The following is a 19005-nucleotide window of genomic DNA, read 5'->3' on the forward strand; positions in this document are numbered from 1 at the left end:
ATTCGAGAAATATGGACACATGAAAGGTTTATGTCCTTGACACTCGAGAAATATGGTCACATGAAAGGTTTATGTCCTTGAAATTCGAGAAATATGGACACATGAAAGGTTTATGTCCTTGACATTCGAAAAATATGGTTACATTAAAGGTAAGCTATTTAATTTTTTATAGCATTTACAAAATCATATTTATGCGAAATAAGTTTCTATTCTATGATTGAAACCAAAACAAATGCAAGAAAACAGCTTGAAACTGAATATAACATGTCCTTGACATTCGAGAAATATAGTCACGCTTTCTGTAAGTGACGGTAAATCCTCGCGAATCTCCCTGTATAAACGTTTCACTCAGATATAGGGATTCGATACGTAGCAAAATTAGCAAATGACACGTTCTTGTTGATATCAAGTTACGAGTTTTTTTATAAGATGAATTATTACGAGTAAATGCAGAATTATTTATATTATCGTTCTATTTTTAGATTCATATTTTATTTCCTTCGGACGATGACGGTCAAGATAAAGAGTGAAATACACCTTTGTTAAAGGAATAAAGATCATTACATTTATTTCAACTTGTATCATAATAATATGTTTACCGGTCATGTTGTGGACCTTTCTTGTTTCGCTTCAACCTCCAGAGAAACAAGGCTAAATTGAACATAATGTGTCTCATTATAAAGCGCTCTTATATTCTAAGATTTAGATATAATTTTCAAATCCATACAAATTTTTACAAATAGAAAAATGACATTCAAAACCATAATATACGAATATCTTATTTTATATAAAAATTTGCAAAATTAATGTCTTACAGGCCCTACCTATTTATACCTCAAATATACTGAGGAATTCAGAAGATATATTAGTTTCTAGCATGATGAAGTACATATGTCCACTGTCTGCCATGTAGAAGTAGATAGCTTATCAGCTTATTTGAATACACCATAAATTATTTCATTTATGCTCGTCTTTTGTCAAGAAAGTAAGAAGAAAATAACTGGAAAATGACAAATGAAGTGCAACGGACACATAACGGTAAAGATAATGAGTGAAATACACCGTTGTTAAAAGAATACACGTTAGGTCATTACATTTAAACCGACTTGTAAGCTTATCTTAAATGTTGCCTGGTCGTAAGTTGTAGTCCTTTCTTGTGTCACTAGAATTTTCAGAGAAACAAGGCTAAATTGAACATAATGTGTCTCATTATAAAGCATTAATATATTCTAAGATTTAGATCATTTTCAAATCTCTAACGATTTTTGCAACTATAATAGTGACATTAGAAATCATTATAATATAGCTACGAATATCTATTTTATGTAAATTTGTGCAAAATTAATTTTATATACCTATTTAAACCTCAAATATACAGGATGTTTCAAGAGTGATTGTAAAAACTTTAGTGATGAGAAGTAAAAATGACAAGAAGGAAAACAGTTCCAATAAACATGGTCCGCAAATTAACTTTTTAGGAGATAATGTCATTTTGTACTGGCTGAGATCAGCTGATCATTTATCAATTACGAGGGAGTAAAATACTTTTGACTTAAATAGCACAGAAATGTGTTTAAAACATACACAAAAGAAACATTTTTGTTTGAACAACAGTGAAGTTTGTGGATAAACAAGTACAGTATAGTATGAACATGTTAACTGAAGAATTTTATAGCAGGTTTCAAAATGCTGACCATGTACTTGAATGAATCTGTCTAGTATTTTCCGCAAAGACCCAAGAATGAGCTCGACTAATCCTGAGTCATTCTTCATTTGCTGGAAGGCATCTACAATCCGATGCTGCAATTCTTCAGATGTTGTAAGGTTTTTGCAAACCTCCATACAGAAAAATCCAAAGGATTTAAATCTGGTTCTCTAGGTCCTTCTCTACCTATTCAGCGTTCACCATATCATTATAATATCATTATCATTATAATATAATTATATAATATCATTATAATATAGCTACGAATATCTATTTTATGTAAATTTGTGCAAAATTAATGTTATATACCTATTTAAACCTCAAATATACAGGATGTTTCAAAAGTGATGGTAAAAAATTTAGAGATGAGAAGTAAAAACAACAAGAAGGAAAACAGTTCCAATAAACATGGTCCGCAAATTAACTTTTTACGAGATAATGTCATTTTGTACTGGCTGAGATCAGCTGATCATTTATCAATTACGAGGGAGTAAAATACTTTTGGCTTAAATAGCACAGAAATGTGATTAAACATATACAAAAGAAACATTTCTGTTTGAACAACAGTGACGTTTGTGGATAAACAAGGTACAGTATAGTATGAACATGTTAACTGAAGAATTTTACAGCAGGTTTCAAAATGCTGACCATATACTTGAATGCATCTGTCTAGTCTTCTCCGCAAAGACCCAAGAATGAGCTCGACTAATCCTGAGTCATTCTTCATTTGCTGGAAGGCATCTACAATCCGATGCTTCAATTCTTCAGATGTGGTGGCCTCTTGTGTAAAGTAAGCTTTTTGCAAACCTCCATACACAAAAATCCAAAGGATTTAAATCTGGTGCTCTAGGTCCTTCTCTACCTATTCAGCGTTCACCATATCGTCTGATTAGATATCATCTCACACTTCGAAGGAAATGGTTTGGGGGGAGTGCGGCATACGCACGAAGTACGAATGTTGTCGCATCAGCAAAAAATGGAATTATCTCGTAGACTATTAATTTGTGGATCCATGTTGACTGGAACTTTGTTGCTTCTCATCCCTAAATTTTGCCCATTTTTGAAACACCCTGTATCGAGGAAATCGGAAGATATATTACTTTTTAACATAAAATATGCCCATCGTGTGCCATGTAGAAATCGACAGCTTTTCAGCTTATTTCATTTATGCATATATTTTGCCAAGAAAGTAAGGAGAATTTAACTTAAAACATGATAAATGAACTGCAATGAAGCCGAACTTAAAACGTACACTCAGAAAGTAGGTATCACTTTCATGACACTATTTCTTTAATATATTTTACCACCCTTTGTATTGTACATGCTCCGAAGCTGCGAATGATTCTACTTCTATGATGCAGCGCAAGACCCTCCCGGAAATCTAAATCACGTTCAAAATAGTAGTTCAGAATTTTTGTACTTAATTTTATATGTATAGATAGATATGTGATTTTTAATTGCATTACTTATTAAAAAATAAAGCAGTTTTCTTTATTTTGTTTTACAGGTTCAAAGACATTCAGAAGCATTATGGGAAGCACAAGTGTTGCAGAAGGTTGTGCAATCCCTTCATGGATGAATTACGATCTCCTTTCAGAAATATTATCCAAAGAACAGAAAACAGGCATCTTTATACGAAATTTCGACGCAAAGCTCGCTGTTCCGAAGGGTGACAACTATCTCAGCACTCTGTACAGAGTCATCGTAGAGTTCAGCGACAGCGAAGATGACAGCTGCATCAAGAATCACAATATTATTATAAAATCTCTTCCTGCAGGAGAGGTGTTACAACAATTTCTGGCCGACCTCAAAGGATTCGAGAAGGAACAACAAATATATGGTGTCACGTTTCCAGCAATGTATCGTATTATGAAGGAGAAATTCCCCAAAGAAAAGTTCCGGCTACTCTCTGCAAAATGTCTTCCTTGCAATTTACCGAATACGTTAGTGTTGGAAGACTTACAAAAACTTGGTTACAAAATGGCGAACAGACACAAGGGTCTTGATGTAGACCACTGCAGGATAGCGGTGAGGTCTCTTGCCAGACTGCACGCCGCATCCGTGGCTCTTTATAAGAAAAATCCAAACAGTATGGACGTGTTCAGCGAGACCATGATTGTAGACTCAGGGAGTAAATCAGAACAGATGAGTACGTATTTTAAGATGAATTTGGAAACATTAGCTTCCAAAGTAGGAACGTGGCCTGGATACGAACATTACGCTGACAGAATTCGAGCACTTATCCCGAACATGTTCGATCAAATGGTTGAAATTACGAAGCCGAAGAAAAATTCTTTCAATGTCTTGAACCACGGGGATTGCTGGGTGAATAACATGATGTTCAAATATTGCTCAAATACGGGTAAGGTACAGGACATCAGATTTGTAGATTTCCAGATAGCCAGGTTCGCTTCTCCAGCTTTGGATCTGCAACATTTTCTTTGCACGAGTTGCAATAACAGCGTTCGTTTCCAGCAGAGAGATCATTTGTTAGAAGAGTACCACGCAGAACTTTCCGATTCTCTGAGTTGTTTGGACCTGGACCCTGAGATGTTCACATTGCAGCAGCTTAAGGACGAGTTTGAAGACAAGGAGAACTTCGGACTGATGACGATCTGTAACGAGCTGTGCTTTGTGTTGGCGCAGAAGGACGAAGTGCCTGACTTGAACGACCTCACGGATGAATCTGTCAAGAGTGGAGAACAGAATCCAATCGAAAGTGTATTTTCAGGACAACTTTTCAGGGAGGTGTTCCAGACATTTCTAATTCACTATGACAATAAAGGTCTTCTATGACTGTTATATACCGATACATTCGTTATAATGGTAGTACGTCCTATACAGTACATTCCATTACAGACATAATATTTTCTTCAAATACGAGTAGCATTAGCATGACTAAATTTAATTCAAAATAAATCCAGAAAGCAGTATTGTGTCAGTGCATGAATTTTTGGTGGACCTTTTTCACTTTCATGAAACGTGCTATGTTGTAACTAGAATGAGAAATATTTTTAATATACAATTTTTTTTCCGAATTTTATCATAATCTAAAATAATACTTAGTGGATATTAGTTTTATACACTTTTACGTTAGAAGTTTAGTTTTAAGAACTTTATTTTGCGATATGACCAAAGATGTTAAAGTGAGTATAAATAACAGCGAGAAGAAAAATAACTTTATTATAGTTGTATTAATTAATTGAAGTCTACAATTGAGGTGAAAAATTGTTAAAGAAATAAGAGACACTTGAGAATGACTAAGTAGAAAATTATTATATTAAAAAGTATTTTTTTTATTATATCCAACGAAAGAGACTGACTACTAGTGTATTCATAGATATGTACGAAAAAATGACATTTTCACTAATGAATTTATTTCTTGACATTATAAATTGCATGTTGAAGTGTTGTAATTACATACAATGTAAGATATTGACAATATTTTGTGTAGAAGTGTAACGATTCTAGGTTCCTTGTTGTACATGAAAGAGTTGACATTGTTAAAATCTTCGCTTCTCTGTATTGTGTTACCAATCAACAATCTGAGGGGACTCCACTAAAAATTACAACTTTTTTTATAATAATTTATTTAATAAAATTTCGAGAGCATGTTTATTATGTAAAGGACTAATAAAATCCCAATTTTGAACTCCCAAATAGTTTTGTTTTTTATTTTTTCAATATATTTCTTTTAGAAATATTTTAAACCCACATTTTCAGTAGAAAATCTCAATTTTAAGCTTCCCTTTTTTGGTTACATTCACAAGACATAGAGAAATCTTTACATGCATTCATTTTATAAAATATCTCACTTTTTCACTTTCAAAAATTTCTTAATATTTTGAATATGTTTTTATCTATTCATGAAAAAAAAACTAATAAAATAAACTAGGAGCATTTCTTATAAAATAAATGCATATAAACTTGCAGCTACTTCATAAATACTTGCAGCAAAATTTTCATCTAGATTCATTAATATTTTGCATAAAAACATAAGTGCTGAATCAAGAAGAATAAACTTACGGACAAATGGATTTGAAAGTAAAATGAATTTTTATATAACACATAGCTATGAAAATTCTCCTCCGCTACATTCATCTAGTAACTTCAGGGAGCCAATTTTAGAAGAAAAAGTTACTAGATTTATAATCAGAAATTTGTATAAAAATAATTATTTCCTGAAAAAATAATTTTGACAGCTATTTAAATGACACGCCCCTTATAGTCTTAATTTTAAAACAAATTTAAACATATCTGTAATCGGAATTGAACTAAATCTATTTGGAGCATGAAAATATGGATTCTAAAGCAATGAAATAGGAAAGAAAATTGTTTTAGAAAATTTTCGTGATTTTCAGTGGAGTCTCCCCTTAAGATACTTTGGAATATAACTATATGTTTCTATACAAGTGATATAGGAATATTTATGGGTACAATGGTATAGGAATAATAATATAGGATAATGGAGTAACCATGCTACTGCATTGAGAAAAAGAAAAAGACACAGATTGTGGCATATTAAATGTCTGCTGCCGAGTGCTGTACGTTAATACTCTTATCTTCTTCCATATTTCACTGATAAAGTATAATTACGAATATCAAGTACAGAAGATTACGTAATACCTTGTCACCTATGTTTAAAACTTATCACAGGTAATGCATTTATATAAACGAGCACAGAATCAAGATCCCAAATTGGAGTTGTGTGCTGTGTAGTGAATAAGTGTCAGCTCTGGAGACTTATGACAGGTGAGAGATCGTAATGAAATCCTAGTTTAATTATAAAACAATACAGCAATAATGGAGTAACAAAGGTATTTCGGAAAGTATGGGGGCGAGAAACTGAAGTATTCATTGCAACAAATATCACAAGACTTATCAAAACCTGAGTTCGGGTAAATTTGGTGCAGTGTTAGAATAAGAAGATTTCTTCTTGTGGTAAAAAAATGAAATAGAAAAATTAGTTATATTTTATAAAATAAAATAAATATATCAATAAAAATTATCTTGATAGTTTAAGAGAGATATTCTACTACTGTACAGCATTTCGCTGTTTTCTTGGTCTTACCGGAATACTGCTTGCTGTTAGTTTAGAATGATATTTATTCCAATAACTACTGCCTTTGGAAGGAATTCTCTATTCTCTCAAGATTTTTATTCCACTTTATCTTATATATATATATATATATATATATATATATATATATATATATATATAGTATATAGTTTCCAAGATTAGTTCTTCTCTGGTGTCTTCGTTTCAAATGTAATCCATTATCGAATATTCTTTTGTGCGAGATCGTGCATAATTGCTTGTTTTCCGCACAGAACCAATACGCGGTAAGTGTGAAATACCACATTCAGTATTCCCAACGTAACACATATAACAATATCCCTCTTCTTACCGCTTAAGCGCGACATTCATTTTACTGCTTTAGGCTTTTAACATATTATTTTTAGAGACGTTTAACATAGTAATAATTATAAATTGGAAACCTACCACTGCAATTTCACCTAAACTGCAATGTTAATTATTGTTTTTAAATATTTGCAAAAATTAAGTAAAGTCTACTACTCCACGAAACTTATTGCATTCCTGATACAAGTAACATTAAGGAAGCCGTGAAAAAATCAACAAGATTCCAGATGCCGATGTTATTACTGCAATATGTTATATAAATAATATAGTTAAAATATTAAAATGAAAAATAAATCATTACATAACCTTACCGTTTGTTTTAAGTTCGCATTTATAGACTGGGGGGGGGGGAAAGACAGACGTATATCACGGCCTGCTGGAGTATAGTAAACATAGAAAACATTCTATAGCAACAATGTTGAAGAAAGATATTTTGGTTTTCCGAAGTTGCCGTCATTAAACAGAAACCAACATGGAGATTTCATTGCAACTAATTAGAAATTCGTCTTTCAGGTATGTAATAAACGATCTTCGCACAAAATAATGTACGATACACGAGCGGTATGTCTGTTTTCAACTACGTTTCGCTTTTTCAATCTTTTCCTCGACCATGAAAACGTCAACATACCGCTCTTGTAACGTATATTACTATTAGAGAAAGTAAAAACAGAAATTCAGAGAATATGTGTATTGTTTTCATCTCTTCGTCTCCTTATCGAACTTTCACTTACACAGAAAGAATACGCGCTGTCATGTTATTTATACAAATTAAATTGAATTTTCTTCATACTTAGTTCTCCTCATAATCTCTAACTATATGCCTGGACTCTTGTTAATTTAATTTTAAAGTTGTGTATACAGACGAGATAGAATATCGTGTACGTTTTAAATTATTTTAGCAATTAAACTGTATGACCTGCTTGAACCCTCTTCCTTACAACCACCGCTTCCAGTTCTGTTAATGTTATTTAAATATATTGTTGCTGTGCTACTTAATTTAATGTTGAAATTCATGCTTTGATTCAATAATTATTACTCCATTATTGACATATAAATTTGTTGTAATAATTGCATATTTAAAATTTGAATTCCTGATAAGTAAAGCTGAAATAAAAAACAAAATTAATTTAATCATTTTTAAATATTTCCTAGAAAGGCCCCCTTTATCAAATCAGAAATCAGTCTAACTTGATTACAACATATAACCACAGTCTACTATATACAGTCACGAAGCTTGAGTTTTGAGGGTGCTAGAAACAATAGACTGTGCCGGTACTATTTTGCATTGCCTGTAATGAGGCGATATTAGCGATCCTAGTGGTGAGCAACTATCTAATGTTTGCATATTTACTACCTATTGAGCTTCGCCACTGTATATACTAGACTGTGATATAACTATGAACTATGCTGATATATTCAACAGACATATTTAAAACTTATTACTGGAAGTTATGATAAGAATTAAAAAAAATATTTGAATGGTGAGAGTAAAGTACAGAAATCTAGTATGTTAGTGTTAGAAATTTTCTTTCCCGTATGTCCTGCTGTACCTTCAAGATTAGAGATAAAAGTAACCATGCGGAACACAAATACAAGACATCAACCATTTGAACTGAAAATTTACACGTAAATGGTGTAGCGAATATCATTCTCTGAAAATAATGGATACGTTTCCTAGATACGAAGCAATGAATATCTATCTAACTGTAGACTATAATTATTTTTAATTTGGTTATTTTACGACGCTGCGATGGATAGTCTAAGTGAAATGGAGGTGATGATGCCAGCGAAATGAGTCCAGGGTCCAGCGCCGAAAGTTACCCAGCATTTCCTCTTCATGGGTTGAGTGAAAACCCCGGAAAAATTTCAACCAAGTAACTTATCCCAACCAGAATTTGAACTAGAACCCGCTCATTTTACGGTCAGACATGCTAACCGTTACTCCAACTTTTTTTTGACATGATCAAAACAGAGATAATTTCGTGGAAAGGATAGTCAACGTCCTGGCGAATGGATATAATATTTGAAGAAGAATGTTTTTTAGAATGGTTACATATTACTAAATTAAATGTAAACTATATATAGTCCGGGTCAGCTTACTTCATACCCTAAGGGTGAAACTAACCCATTTTCTCCCATTACTACATATGCTAGTGGATTGTGGTGATTTTCTATTTCGCAGGTTGAATTTTCTTTTGCCAACGTTGTTTCGAATTTCGATACTGACAAATACTACAAATGGCAGTGATTTTGTAACTGGTATATTGGCAGCTGAGACAAATATCGACAATATTAAATATTAAATTTTATTGATGCTGGAGTTCCATGAAATTAAAACTGTAGTAGATTTTTGAACCGGTTACTGGAAGCTAGTAAAATTTGAACATTTTTTATTTTAGTAGGTTATTGTACTTCGCTTTATCAACAGCTTAGGTTATTTAGCGTCTGAATGAGATGGTGATAATGCCGGTGAAATGAGTCCGGGGTCCAGCACCGAAAGTTACCCAGCATTTGCTCATATTGGGTTGAAGGAAAACCCCGGGAAAAACCTCAACCAGGTAACTTGCCCCGACCGGGAATCGAACCCGGGCCACCTGGTTTCGCGGCCAGACGCGCTAGCCGTTACTCCACAGGTGTGGACAAATTTAAACATACTAGTAATTAATTAATATCAGTATTAATATTAATACATAATAGTTATTTTATGTTTTGCGTTGTGATTATAATTCAAGACTATAGTCAGGTAAGTTTTCGGAGTTAGTACTAATAATTTCATGTGGTCAAACAAAATACATTTTTAGGTTATGTCTCGTGAGTCAACTGTTTAGTCAAGCCAATAAATAATTCATTCGTATTGCCAGACAAAATTCTTGACATGCTGATCGCTTTCTCGTATAGTTTGCCTATGAAAATATGTTACAAATTATTGAATTATTTAGAATAACCTTCAAACATAAACTACGGTAAGTAAATAAGTAATTTAATACGTAGGATCGTGTGATATCAGGTAACAGTTGGCAACACTGACAAGACGGCAATATTTGCTGTTTAGGAACTGTTGTTATGTGATCCTCACTATACACGCTTATAATTGAAGGATTGAGAACCATAGTGGGCCAAGCGCCATTTATTAAAAACGGAGAAAGCAAGGGTTAAAGTTAAGTGAATACCATAGTTTAATGAAGACTGATATATCATTTAGTTTTAATGTGCATACTTTATATTACTTGCTATATGTTTCTTTAAGGTAGTCCTCCAGCTTGGGGGTTGGGCGAAGGGCTAACAACCCATTACCGTAAAAAACAGCTTGTTACGAAACCTAGCAGTAAGCCTCGGAATGGGAATGATTCTTCGACACGACCACTCAGCTTCTTGTCTATGCGGATGACGCGACTATATTAGGAGAAAATCCACAAACGATTAGGGGAAACGCGGGAATTCTAGTTGAAGCAAGTAAAACGATTGGGTAGAAAATAAATCCCGAAAAGACTAAGTATATGATTATGTCTCGTGACCAGAATATTGTACGAAATGGAACTATAAAAATTGGAGATTTATCCTTCGAAGAGGTGGAAAAATTCAAATATCTTGGAGCAACAATAACAAACATAAATGACACTCGGGAGGAAATTAAACGCAGAATAAATATGGGAAATGCGTGTTATTATTCGGTTGAGAAGCTTTCGTCATCTAGTCTTCTGTCAAAAAATCTGAAAGTTAGAATTTATAAAACAGTTATATTACCGGTTGTTCTGTATGGTTGTGAAACTTGGACTCCCACTTTGAGAGAGGAACAGAGATTAAGGGTGTTTGAGAATAAGGTTCTTAGGAAAATATTTGGGGCTAAGAGGGATGAAGTTACAGGCGAATGGAGAAAGTTACAGAACAGAGAACTGCACGCATTGTATACTTCACCTGACATAATTAGGAACATAAAATCCAGACGTTTGAGATGGGCAGGACATGTAGCACGTATGGGCGAATCCAGAAATGCATATAGAGTGTTAGTTGGGAGGCCGGAGGGCAAGAGACCTTTGGGGAGGCCGAGACGTAGATGGGAAGATAATATTAAAATGGATTTGAAGGAGGTAGGATACGATGGTAGAGACTGGATTAATCTTGCTCAGGATAGGGAGCAATGGCGGGCTTATGTGAGGGCGGCAATGAACCTCCGGGTTCCTTAAAAGCCAGTAAGTAAGTAAGTAAGCAAGTAAGTAAGTAAGTAAGTAAGTAAGTAAGTAAGTAAGTAAGTATGTTTCATTAAACTGTGGTAATCACTTAATTTTAACCCCTGTTTTCTCCGTTTTTAATATATGGCACTTGGCCCACTATGGCTCTGAACCCTTCATTTATGATCGTAAATTTCTAAAACTGTAATCAAACTTCTCCAATTGTCTGTTTGGTACGTTTGAGTAATGGAAAAACTCCAACACATTTATAGAGGCGCCGAAGGGCTCAGTTTCCAAGCCCACGTATCGCCATCCTTTTATCTGTATTAATTTGCTCCTGCATTCCATTCCGTGTAATATGAGCTATTTGATTAGCATGTATTTTAATTCGTTTGTTTTCTAAGGAGTCTTTACATAATATAGCAACAAATTAATATGTAGGCATTACCTACAAAGACGACGTCAGCCACAACCCATGCAACCATAACCCCTAAGCATAAATTTGAAAATACACAGAAGCGTACAAAGTGTGTTGAGGAAAATAAAACTGAATACAAAGTAAAATAAATTATTAATAAACAAACATTTGGAGCTCACTTACTGAAATACAGACAAAAATTCGGTAAGTTTAAACTCAGTCATTTAATAGTACATTATGCAACGAGCCTATAATGATAGTAATTAAGACGCAAGTATGTTTGTTTATGAAACGAGCGCAAGCGAGTTTCATAATTTTCATACGAGCGTCTTAATTACCATTATAGGCAAGTTTCATACGACTTTTTATGCTCGACCATATTTCTAATTTTAAATTATTCAGAATTATACATTTTATTTGCATCTGACAGAAGATCGGAAGTGACCTTGTTCATAGCTCTTGAATTGTGAGATGTGCGCAGACGCGAAAGTATTGATTTTTTCCGAGGAACAATAATGTAATTGACCTTGATGTAATGCAGAGAATGTATAACCTGGAAATTGATTTAGAATTTAAAAACGAGATGGCAAATTGAATTTATTTGAATATTATTTACAATTAACTCTAATTATTATAGTAACAGAACATAACCTTCTGCGAAAGTACTGGATTTCCAGCCTCCGTGACGTTTCCCTCGTCTTTCGATTGCATATCCGAGAATAATCGAAAACCTGAACTTTAATGAATAGGTGTACTTTAATGACATGCATTAAAGGACTGCTACCAGGTGTATAATTACTACATTTCGGTATGGTCGAGTATAAACTTATTTATTTATTATGAGTAGAGCCCGAATATTTAGTATTTGTAACAGTTAAATAAGCAGGCAGAAAAAAACAATTGAAACACGAAAAAGGCAGTGTAAATTTAAACATTTAAATTTTTATTTTTCGCTAATGATATTTGGGTGGTCGGGAGGACATTTTAAAGTTGCCAGTAATCCCATTTGTGTAATGAAATAAGTACTGTAAAGTGTTACAACTGTGGAATACTTGTAGTCAATAGAAAACACGTATGTGGTAAAAGTAAACTGAAGGAAATTGAAATGTTGGCTTTTAAAATAATTTAAAACAGTAAAAATAAGTTTTAAATATAATTTTGGAAGACAAAAATGGTAGAAATGGACTCATAATCTTAATACAAGCAACAACAGCGTAAATAGGCTAAATAAGAATTGGACCTGTCACTTCTAAATACCAGCTAAATGCCTTTAAATAATATATCGTTGTTGGACCTCCAAAATCCGCTGTGTGGTTTTAATAAGATTTTGCAGGAATAAGAAAAAAGCATTGTCGCTATTAAATCCCTTGATTTTCAAAGCTACTTTCGGTACAATTTCATCATTTTTCTTTTGATTATTGAAATTATATTGAAAGAAGCTTTGGAATTATAAGTGACAATACTTGCATCAACAAGTCTGACATACAGTGGAGCCTCAATTGTAAGCAGTTTGATTTCAAGCAGTTCGATTCTACGACGGAGCACATCGACTCAAAGTTCAGCTACATTACAGGGTTCGCAAGGACAATGTCCACTATTCTAGGGTCTCATTGTATATTGTAATTTTACCAATAGAGAATCGAGGCAATTTCGTAAATTAGTTCACAAGAATGTAACAAATAGATATATTTTAAAATAAATGAATTTATTGCGGTTGAATTTAAATATCTGATAAATAAATGGACGATTATTAAAACACGAACAATTTTTAAGCTTTTGTGACATCTTTTTCGATACATTTTAAAATAAATGAATTTACTGCGGTTGAATTTAAATATCTGATAAATAAATGGACGATTATTAAAACAAGAATAAATTTTAAACTTTTGTCACATCTTTTTCGGTATATTTTAAAATAAATGAATTTATTGCGGTTGAATTTAAATATCTGATAAATAAATGGACTATTATTAAAACACGAACAAATTTTAAACTTCTGTGAAATCTTTCTCTGTATATTTTAAAATAAATTAATTATTGCGGTTGAATTTAAATATCTGAAAAATAAATGGACTATTATTAACACACGAATAAATTTTAAACTTTTGTGACATCTTTTTCGGTATATTGTAAAATAAATGAATTAATTGCGGTTGAATTTAAATATCTGATAAATAAATGGACGATTATTAAAACAAGAACAAATTTTAAACTTTTATAACATCTTTTTCGGTATATTTTAAAATAAGTTAATTTATTGCTGTTGAATTTAAATATCTGATAAATAAATGGACTATTATTAAAACACGAATAAATTTTAAACTTTTGTGACATCTTTTTCGTTATATTTTAAAATAAATGAATTTATTGCGATTGAATTTAAATATCTGATAAATAAATAGACGGTTATTAAAACACGAACAAATTTTAAACTTTTATAACATCTTTTTCGGTATATTTCAAAATAAATGAATTTATTGCGGTTGAATCTAAATATCTGATAAATAAATGGACGATTATTAAAGCACGAACAAATTTTAAACTTTTGTGACATCTTTTTCGTTATATTTTAAAATAAATGAATTTATTGCGATTGAATTTAAATATCTGATAAATAAATAGACGGTTATTAAAACACGAACAAATTTTAAACTTTTGTGACATCTTTTTCGTTATATTTTAAAATAAATGAATTAATTGCGGTTGAATTTAAATATCTGATAAATAAATGGACGATTACTAAACACGAACAAATTTTAAAGTTTTGTGACATCTTTTTCGTTATATTTTAAAATAAATTAATGTATTGCGGTTGAATTTAAATATCTGATAAATAAATGGACTATTATTAAAACACGAACAAATTTTAAACTTTTGTGACATCTTTTCGTTATATTTTAAAATAAATGAATTTATTGCGGTTGAATTTAAATATCTGATAAATAAATGGACGATTATTAAAACACGAACAATTTCTAAACTTTTATGACATCTTTTTCGGTATATTTTAAAATAAATGAATTTAATGCGGTTGATTTTAAATATCTGATAAATAAATGGACGATTATTAAAACACGAACAATTTCTAAACTTTTGTGACATCTTTTTCGGTATATTTTAAAATAAATGAATTTATTGCGTTTGAGTTTAAATATCTGATAAATAAATGGACGATTATTAAGGCACGAACAAATTTTAAACTTTTAGGACATCTCTTTCGGTATATTTTAAAATAAATGAATTTATTGCGATTGACTTTAAATATCTGTTAAATAAATGGACGATTATTAAGGCACGAACAAATTGTAATCTTTTATGACATCTTTTTCGTTATATTTTAAAATAAATGAATTTATTGCGGTTGACTTTAAATATCTGATAAATAAATGGACGATTATTAAGGCATGAACAAATCTTAAACTTTTATGACATCTTTTTCGGTATATTTTAAAATAAATTAATTTGTTGCGGTTGAATTTAAATATCTGATAAATAAATGGACGATTATTAAAACACGAACAATTTGTAAACTTTTGTGACATCTATTTCATGAAAGAACCCTGCACTCTAGAGAATCAAAAAATACACACAAATAAAATAAAGTTAAATATTGCTTGTGCCACCGCATAAAATACACTTCCTTTATATATCACTGTATATACTGATCCTTTTGAGAGAGCAAAGAAAGAGCATAATCTGTCTATTGTTTATAGTTGGTCTCTCTACTGTTTTTTTAGTTTCAAGGCTTGAACTGGAAATAGTATATATAAAAATCACTGTTGCCAGTAATACTCCTCTTCCACTTCGCTAATGTACTCTCTGGCATGGACAGTTCTATAGCTAAACTTACCACACTTTCACCTTTCTTTAGTCTCTCTAACACAGCGAACTTAGTTTTCATCGAGTACGAATTTCTTTTTCTTTTAAGCGTAGTTGTGCTCAATATGAAACACTCGACTACTACCAAGAGACAACCTGTACACGAATACCTCACCTTCGTTCACTCTCTGGAAATAGTAGATATAAAAATCACTGTTGCCAGTAATACTCCTCATCCACTGCGCTAATGTACTCTCTGGTATAGCTAAACTTGCCACACTTCCACCTTTCTTCAGTCTCTCTATCACAGAGAACTTAGTTTTCATCGAGTACGATTTTCTTTTTTTTTTTTTAAGCGTGGTTGTGCTCAACACGAAACACACGAATACTTCACCTTCGTTCACTCACCTCCCACTCCCTACTGCCCTATAAGGAAAGATAAACGAGACATTTTCCCTGCCTAAAATTGAGGCTCCAGTGTATTACGTAAAAGTTTAGTTATCGCTAATATTAAAGAATTAAATTAAACACAATTACCTGACATTTTTAAAAATGTGGACATCTATTTATACATTTTTTTTTCTTTTCAGCATACAAATGACAAATGAAGCTGCGCATTCGAGACTCAACCAAGAATTTTTTGAGAGACTTTTTCGTCATAATGAGGAACAGATTACTGTGATTGGATGTGAAGTCAAGCCTGCAGTTCCCAAGGGCAACAACTATCTTGGAACTTTATATAGAGCTTCAATAGAATACAAAATACTGAAGTTGGACAATACTGAATACAGAACTGAAAACCACTCATTTATAATAAAAATACCTCCTGACACCGAGCATGCTCTCCAGTACTGTAACCACATCAACGCTTTCTGCAGGGAATCAATTATGTACAAAATAATTCTACCAGAAATGTACAAAATAGTTGACGAAACAGCGACGACCAATCGAGATCTACGTAAAAGATTAACGCCAAGATACTTCTACTGTGGTGAGGAAGATAAACTTGTGCTAGAAGATCTGCAGCCACTTGGGTACGTGATGGCTGACAGATATCGGCAATTGGACCTCAAACATGCCACAGCTGTCTTAAGAGCTCTGGGTCGTTTCCATGCAATGTCTGTGGCCGTTCATCAAAGAGAACCTTCAATAATGGCTAATGTTAGAGAAGAACAGTTCACAGAAGACATCAAAGACATCGAACGAGATTTTATAAGCTACCGTTACAATTTACTAGCGTCAGAAATAGAAAAGTGGCCAGGATTTGAACACTATGCAAATAAAATTCGAGAGAACATAGAAGTGTCTTTGGACAAGCTGATAGAAATAGTTAAACCCACTGTTGGCTCATTGTCCGTCTTGAATCACGGTGACTGTTGGGTTAACAATATTTTGTTTCATTACGATTCGGATTGCGGAGAAATTGATGCCATCAAGTTCATAGATTTTCAGATGTACCGTTTCTCGTCTCCTGCACTTGATCTTCAGTTCTTCATGTACACAAGCGTACGCGAGGAAATTCGTACAAAACATCTCGAAGCAATGTTAAGAGAGTATTATGATCAATTTAGCAGCACTTTAAAGACTTTGGGTTGTGATCCTGATTGTTACAGTTTTCAACAATTAAAACGAGAGTTTGAAGAGAAGGAGTATTTTGGTTTCATAACAGTGTGTAGCAAGATGACATTAGTTCTTGAAGAGCCGTTAGTTCTTCAGGAAGAAAATAGTGAATATGGAGGTGTGAAGCTACATGATCATCAGTATTCTGAAGACAAAGGACAAAAGACGAGTATAAGAGAAATATTTGAGAAACTCTTACCCTACTTCGAGGAGAAAGGCTTCCTTTGACGAATAACCAAATTTGTCTTATGTTTTTGTATGACTTATTTCCCTTAATGCTCAGAAACAGGATGTTGCAGTTGAATTATTTTTGTTTTGTAAAATATGTAGCAAAGATAACATTAGTAGTTTTTGAGGAACCATTAGTTTCTCGAAAAAAAAAAAAAAAAAAAAAAACAAGAATATGGTGATGTGAAGTCAAGTGGTGATGAGTGGTTTCAAGAAATAGAACGAATTTTGTCACAGAGGCTTTTCGGAATAATATGAATGTCTCTTAACGGGATTCAGGTTCTCAGAGACAAACTCTTAGAGGAAGTGATACAAATATGGAATACCATTTTGTTTTTTCGTTTTCGAACTTACATGTTTTTTATTACATTAAGTAAATATGGTGTTGTTAATGTATGATGTACCTTGTAAAACACATTTTTATTCAAAGATAGTACAGAGAGAAATATTTTGGTATATGTTTAGATTTCGTTTTCGTAACAAATTATATCTACATTCATTCATTCATTCATTATATTCCATAGATCTTACATGAGCAATGAAGCTTTAAGATGTGGACCAAGTCAAAATTTTACAGTATTACAATTACAAATTTTTACAGTTTTTACAGTTTTACAATTTTTTTACAATTTTCTGCAATTTTTTTTTACAATATTTTGGCGAGATGTAGTGAGATGAGATGAGGTCCGAGGATTCGCCAAAAGATTACCCGGCATTTGCCTTTTGGTTGGGGAAAACCTCGGGAAAACCCAACCAGGTAATCAGATCAAAGGGGTGAAATGAAGTGATGCCGAGGACTCTACAGGGTGATTCACGAGGATTTACCTTCCCTTACGGAGCTAATTTCCGAAGACATTCTGAACGAAAAATGTCATAAAATATTTGTCCTAATCTCAATATTTTCAAAGTGACATTAATTTGAATTTGGTAGTAAAATACCTTTTTTCTTTAGTTTTAAGGGTAAAAAAATATTAAAAATAGAGAATTGACTGTTCAGAAGTGTTATTGTAATGTCTCGGTTGTATCTCTCATGTTCGCACTTTGCAGAAAACAAATGCACATCACATCGAAACTAATAAATTTAGGTAACAAATATATAGTTTAATATTATGACAATGAAGAAGCAGTTTATTAAATAACTTAAGGGGTTGTGTACTGCTTACAGCAGTAAAATTTTGGAATTATTCAACATTTTTTTCTTCCATTACTGCATCTTGTACAATAATGAAAATTAGCGTATGTAAAGCACTGTCCTGCTATATGAAAAAATATATATTTGTACGATTAAAAAAATATATATTTACATTTTTTTGTCAAAATTCACTTCACTTTGCAGTGATGAAGCATTTCCCACATAACTAAAAAACTATCCAACATTCTGTGATGAAATTTGTTTTGTGTATTTATGCATGTTATATCTACAATATGATGCAAGATCACGTCTATACCTTTGACAGATTGCCTGATAAAAAATAAGTTCATCTAAAAATGGTCAAATATCAATATTTTCTTCTAACACAAAGTCAAAACAATATTATTTATTAAGGAATTTAGTTTAAAGAGCATGGTATTGTAAACATGCGTTCGAGTAATAAATTAAAAGAGAGATAGGGGAGAGTCGGGT

The 19005-nt window shown here is 32.4% G+C and overlaps 2 protein-coding genes across 7 annotated transcripts in view; one reads left to right on the forward strand and one right to left on the reverse strand.

Annotated features, from left to right (window-relative positions):
- Positions 1-17555, forward strand: part of LOC138695870 (uncharacterized) — a 97202-nt gene extending 79647 nt beyond the window's left edge. Inside the window, exons 2-3 of one of the 3 annotated variants that reach the window (XM_069820191.1) lie at positions 3213-6457; positions 16124-17555. In XM_069820191.1, the coding sequence (XP_069676292.1) occupies positions 16131-17381 (1251 nt within the window). In that variant the 5' untranslated portion in view covers positions 3213-6457; positions 16124-16130 and the 3' untranslated portion in view covers positions 17382-17555. Of the gene's footprint in view, positions 1-3212; positions 6881-16123 lie in introns of those variants that run through there. The other 2 variants (XM_069820192.1, XM_069820190.1) reach the window with 2 other exon arrangements.
- The window catches only part of LOC138695868 (metabotropic glutamate receptor 1-like), a 1249477-nt gene that overhangs the window by 90267 nt on the left and 1140205 nt on the right, over positions 1-19005 (reverse strand). The gene's annotated exons all lie outside the window — the stretch shown is intronic.

This window comes from Periplaneta americana, chromosome 3 (genome assembly GCF_040183065.1).
Source record: "Periplaneta americana isolate PAMFEO1 chromosome 3, P.americana_PAMFEO1_priV1, whole genome shotgun sequence".
In the NCBI taxonomy this organism is placed as follows: Eukaryota; Metazoa; Arthropoda; class Insecta; order Blattodea; family Blattidae; genus Periplaneta; species Periplaneta americana.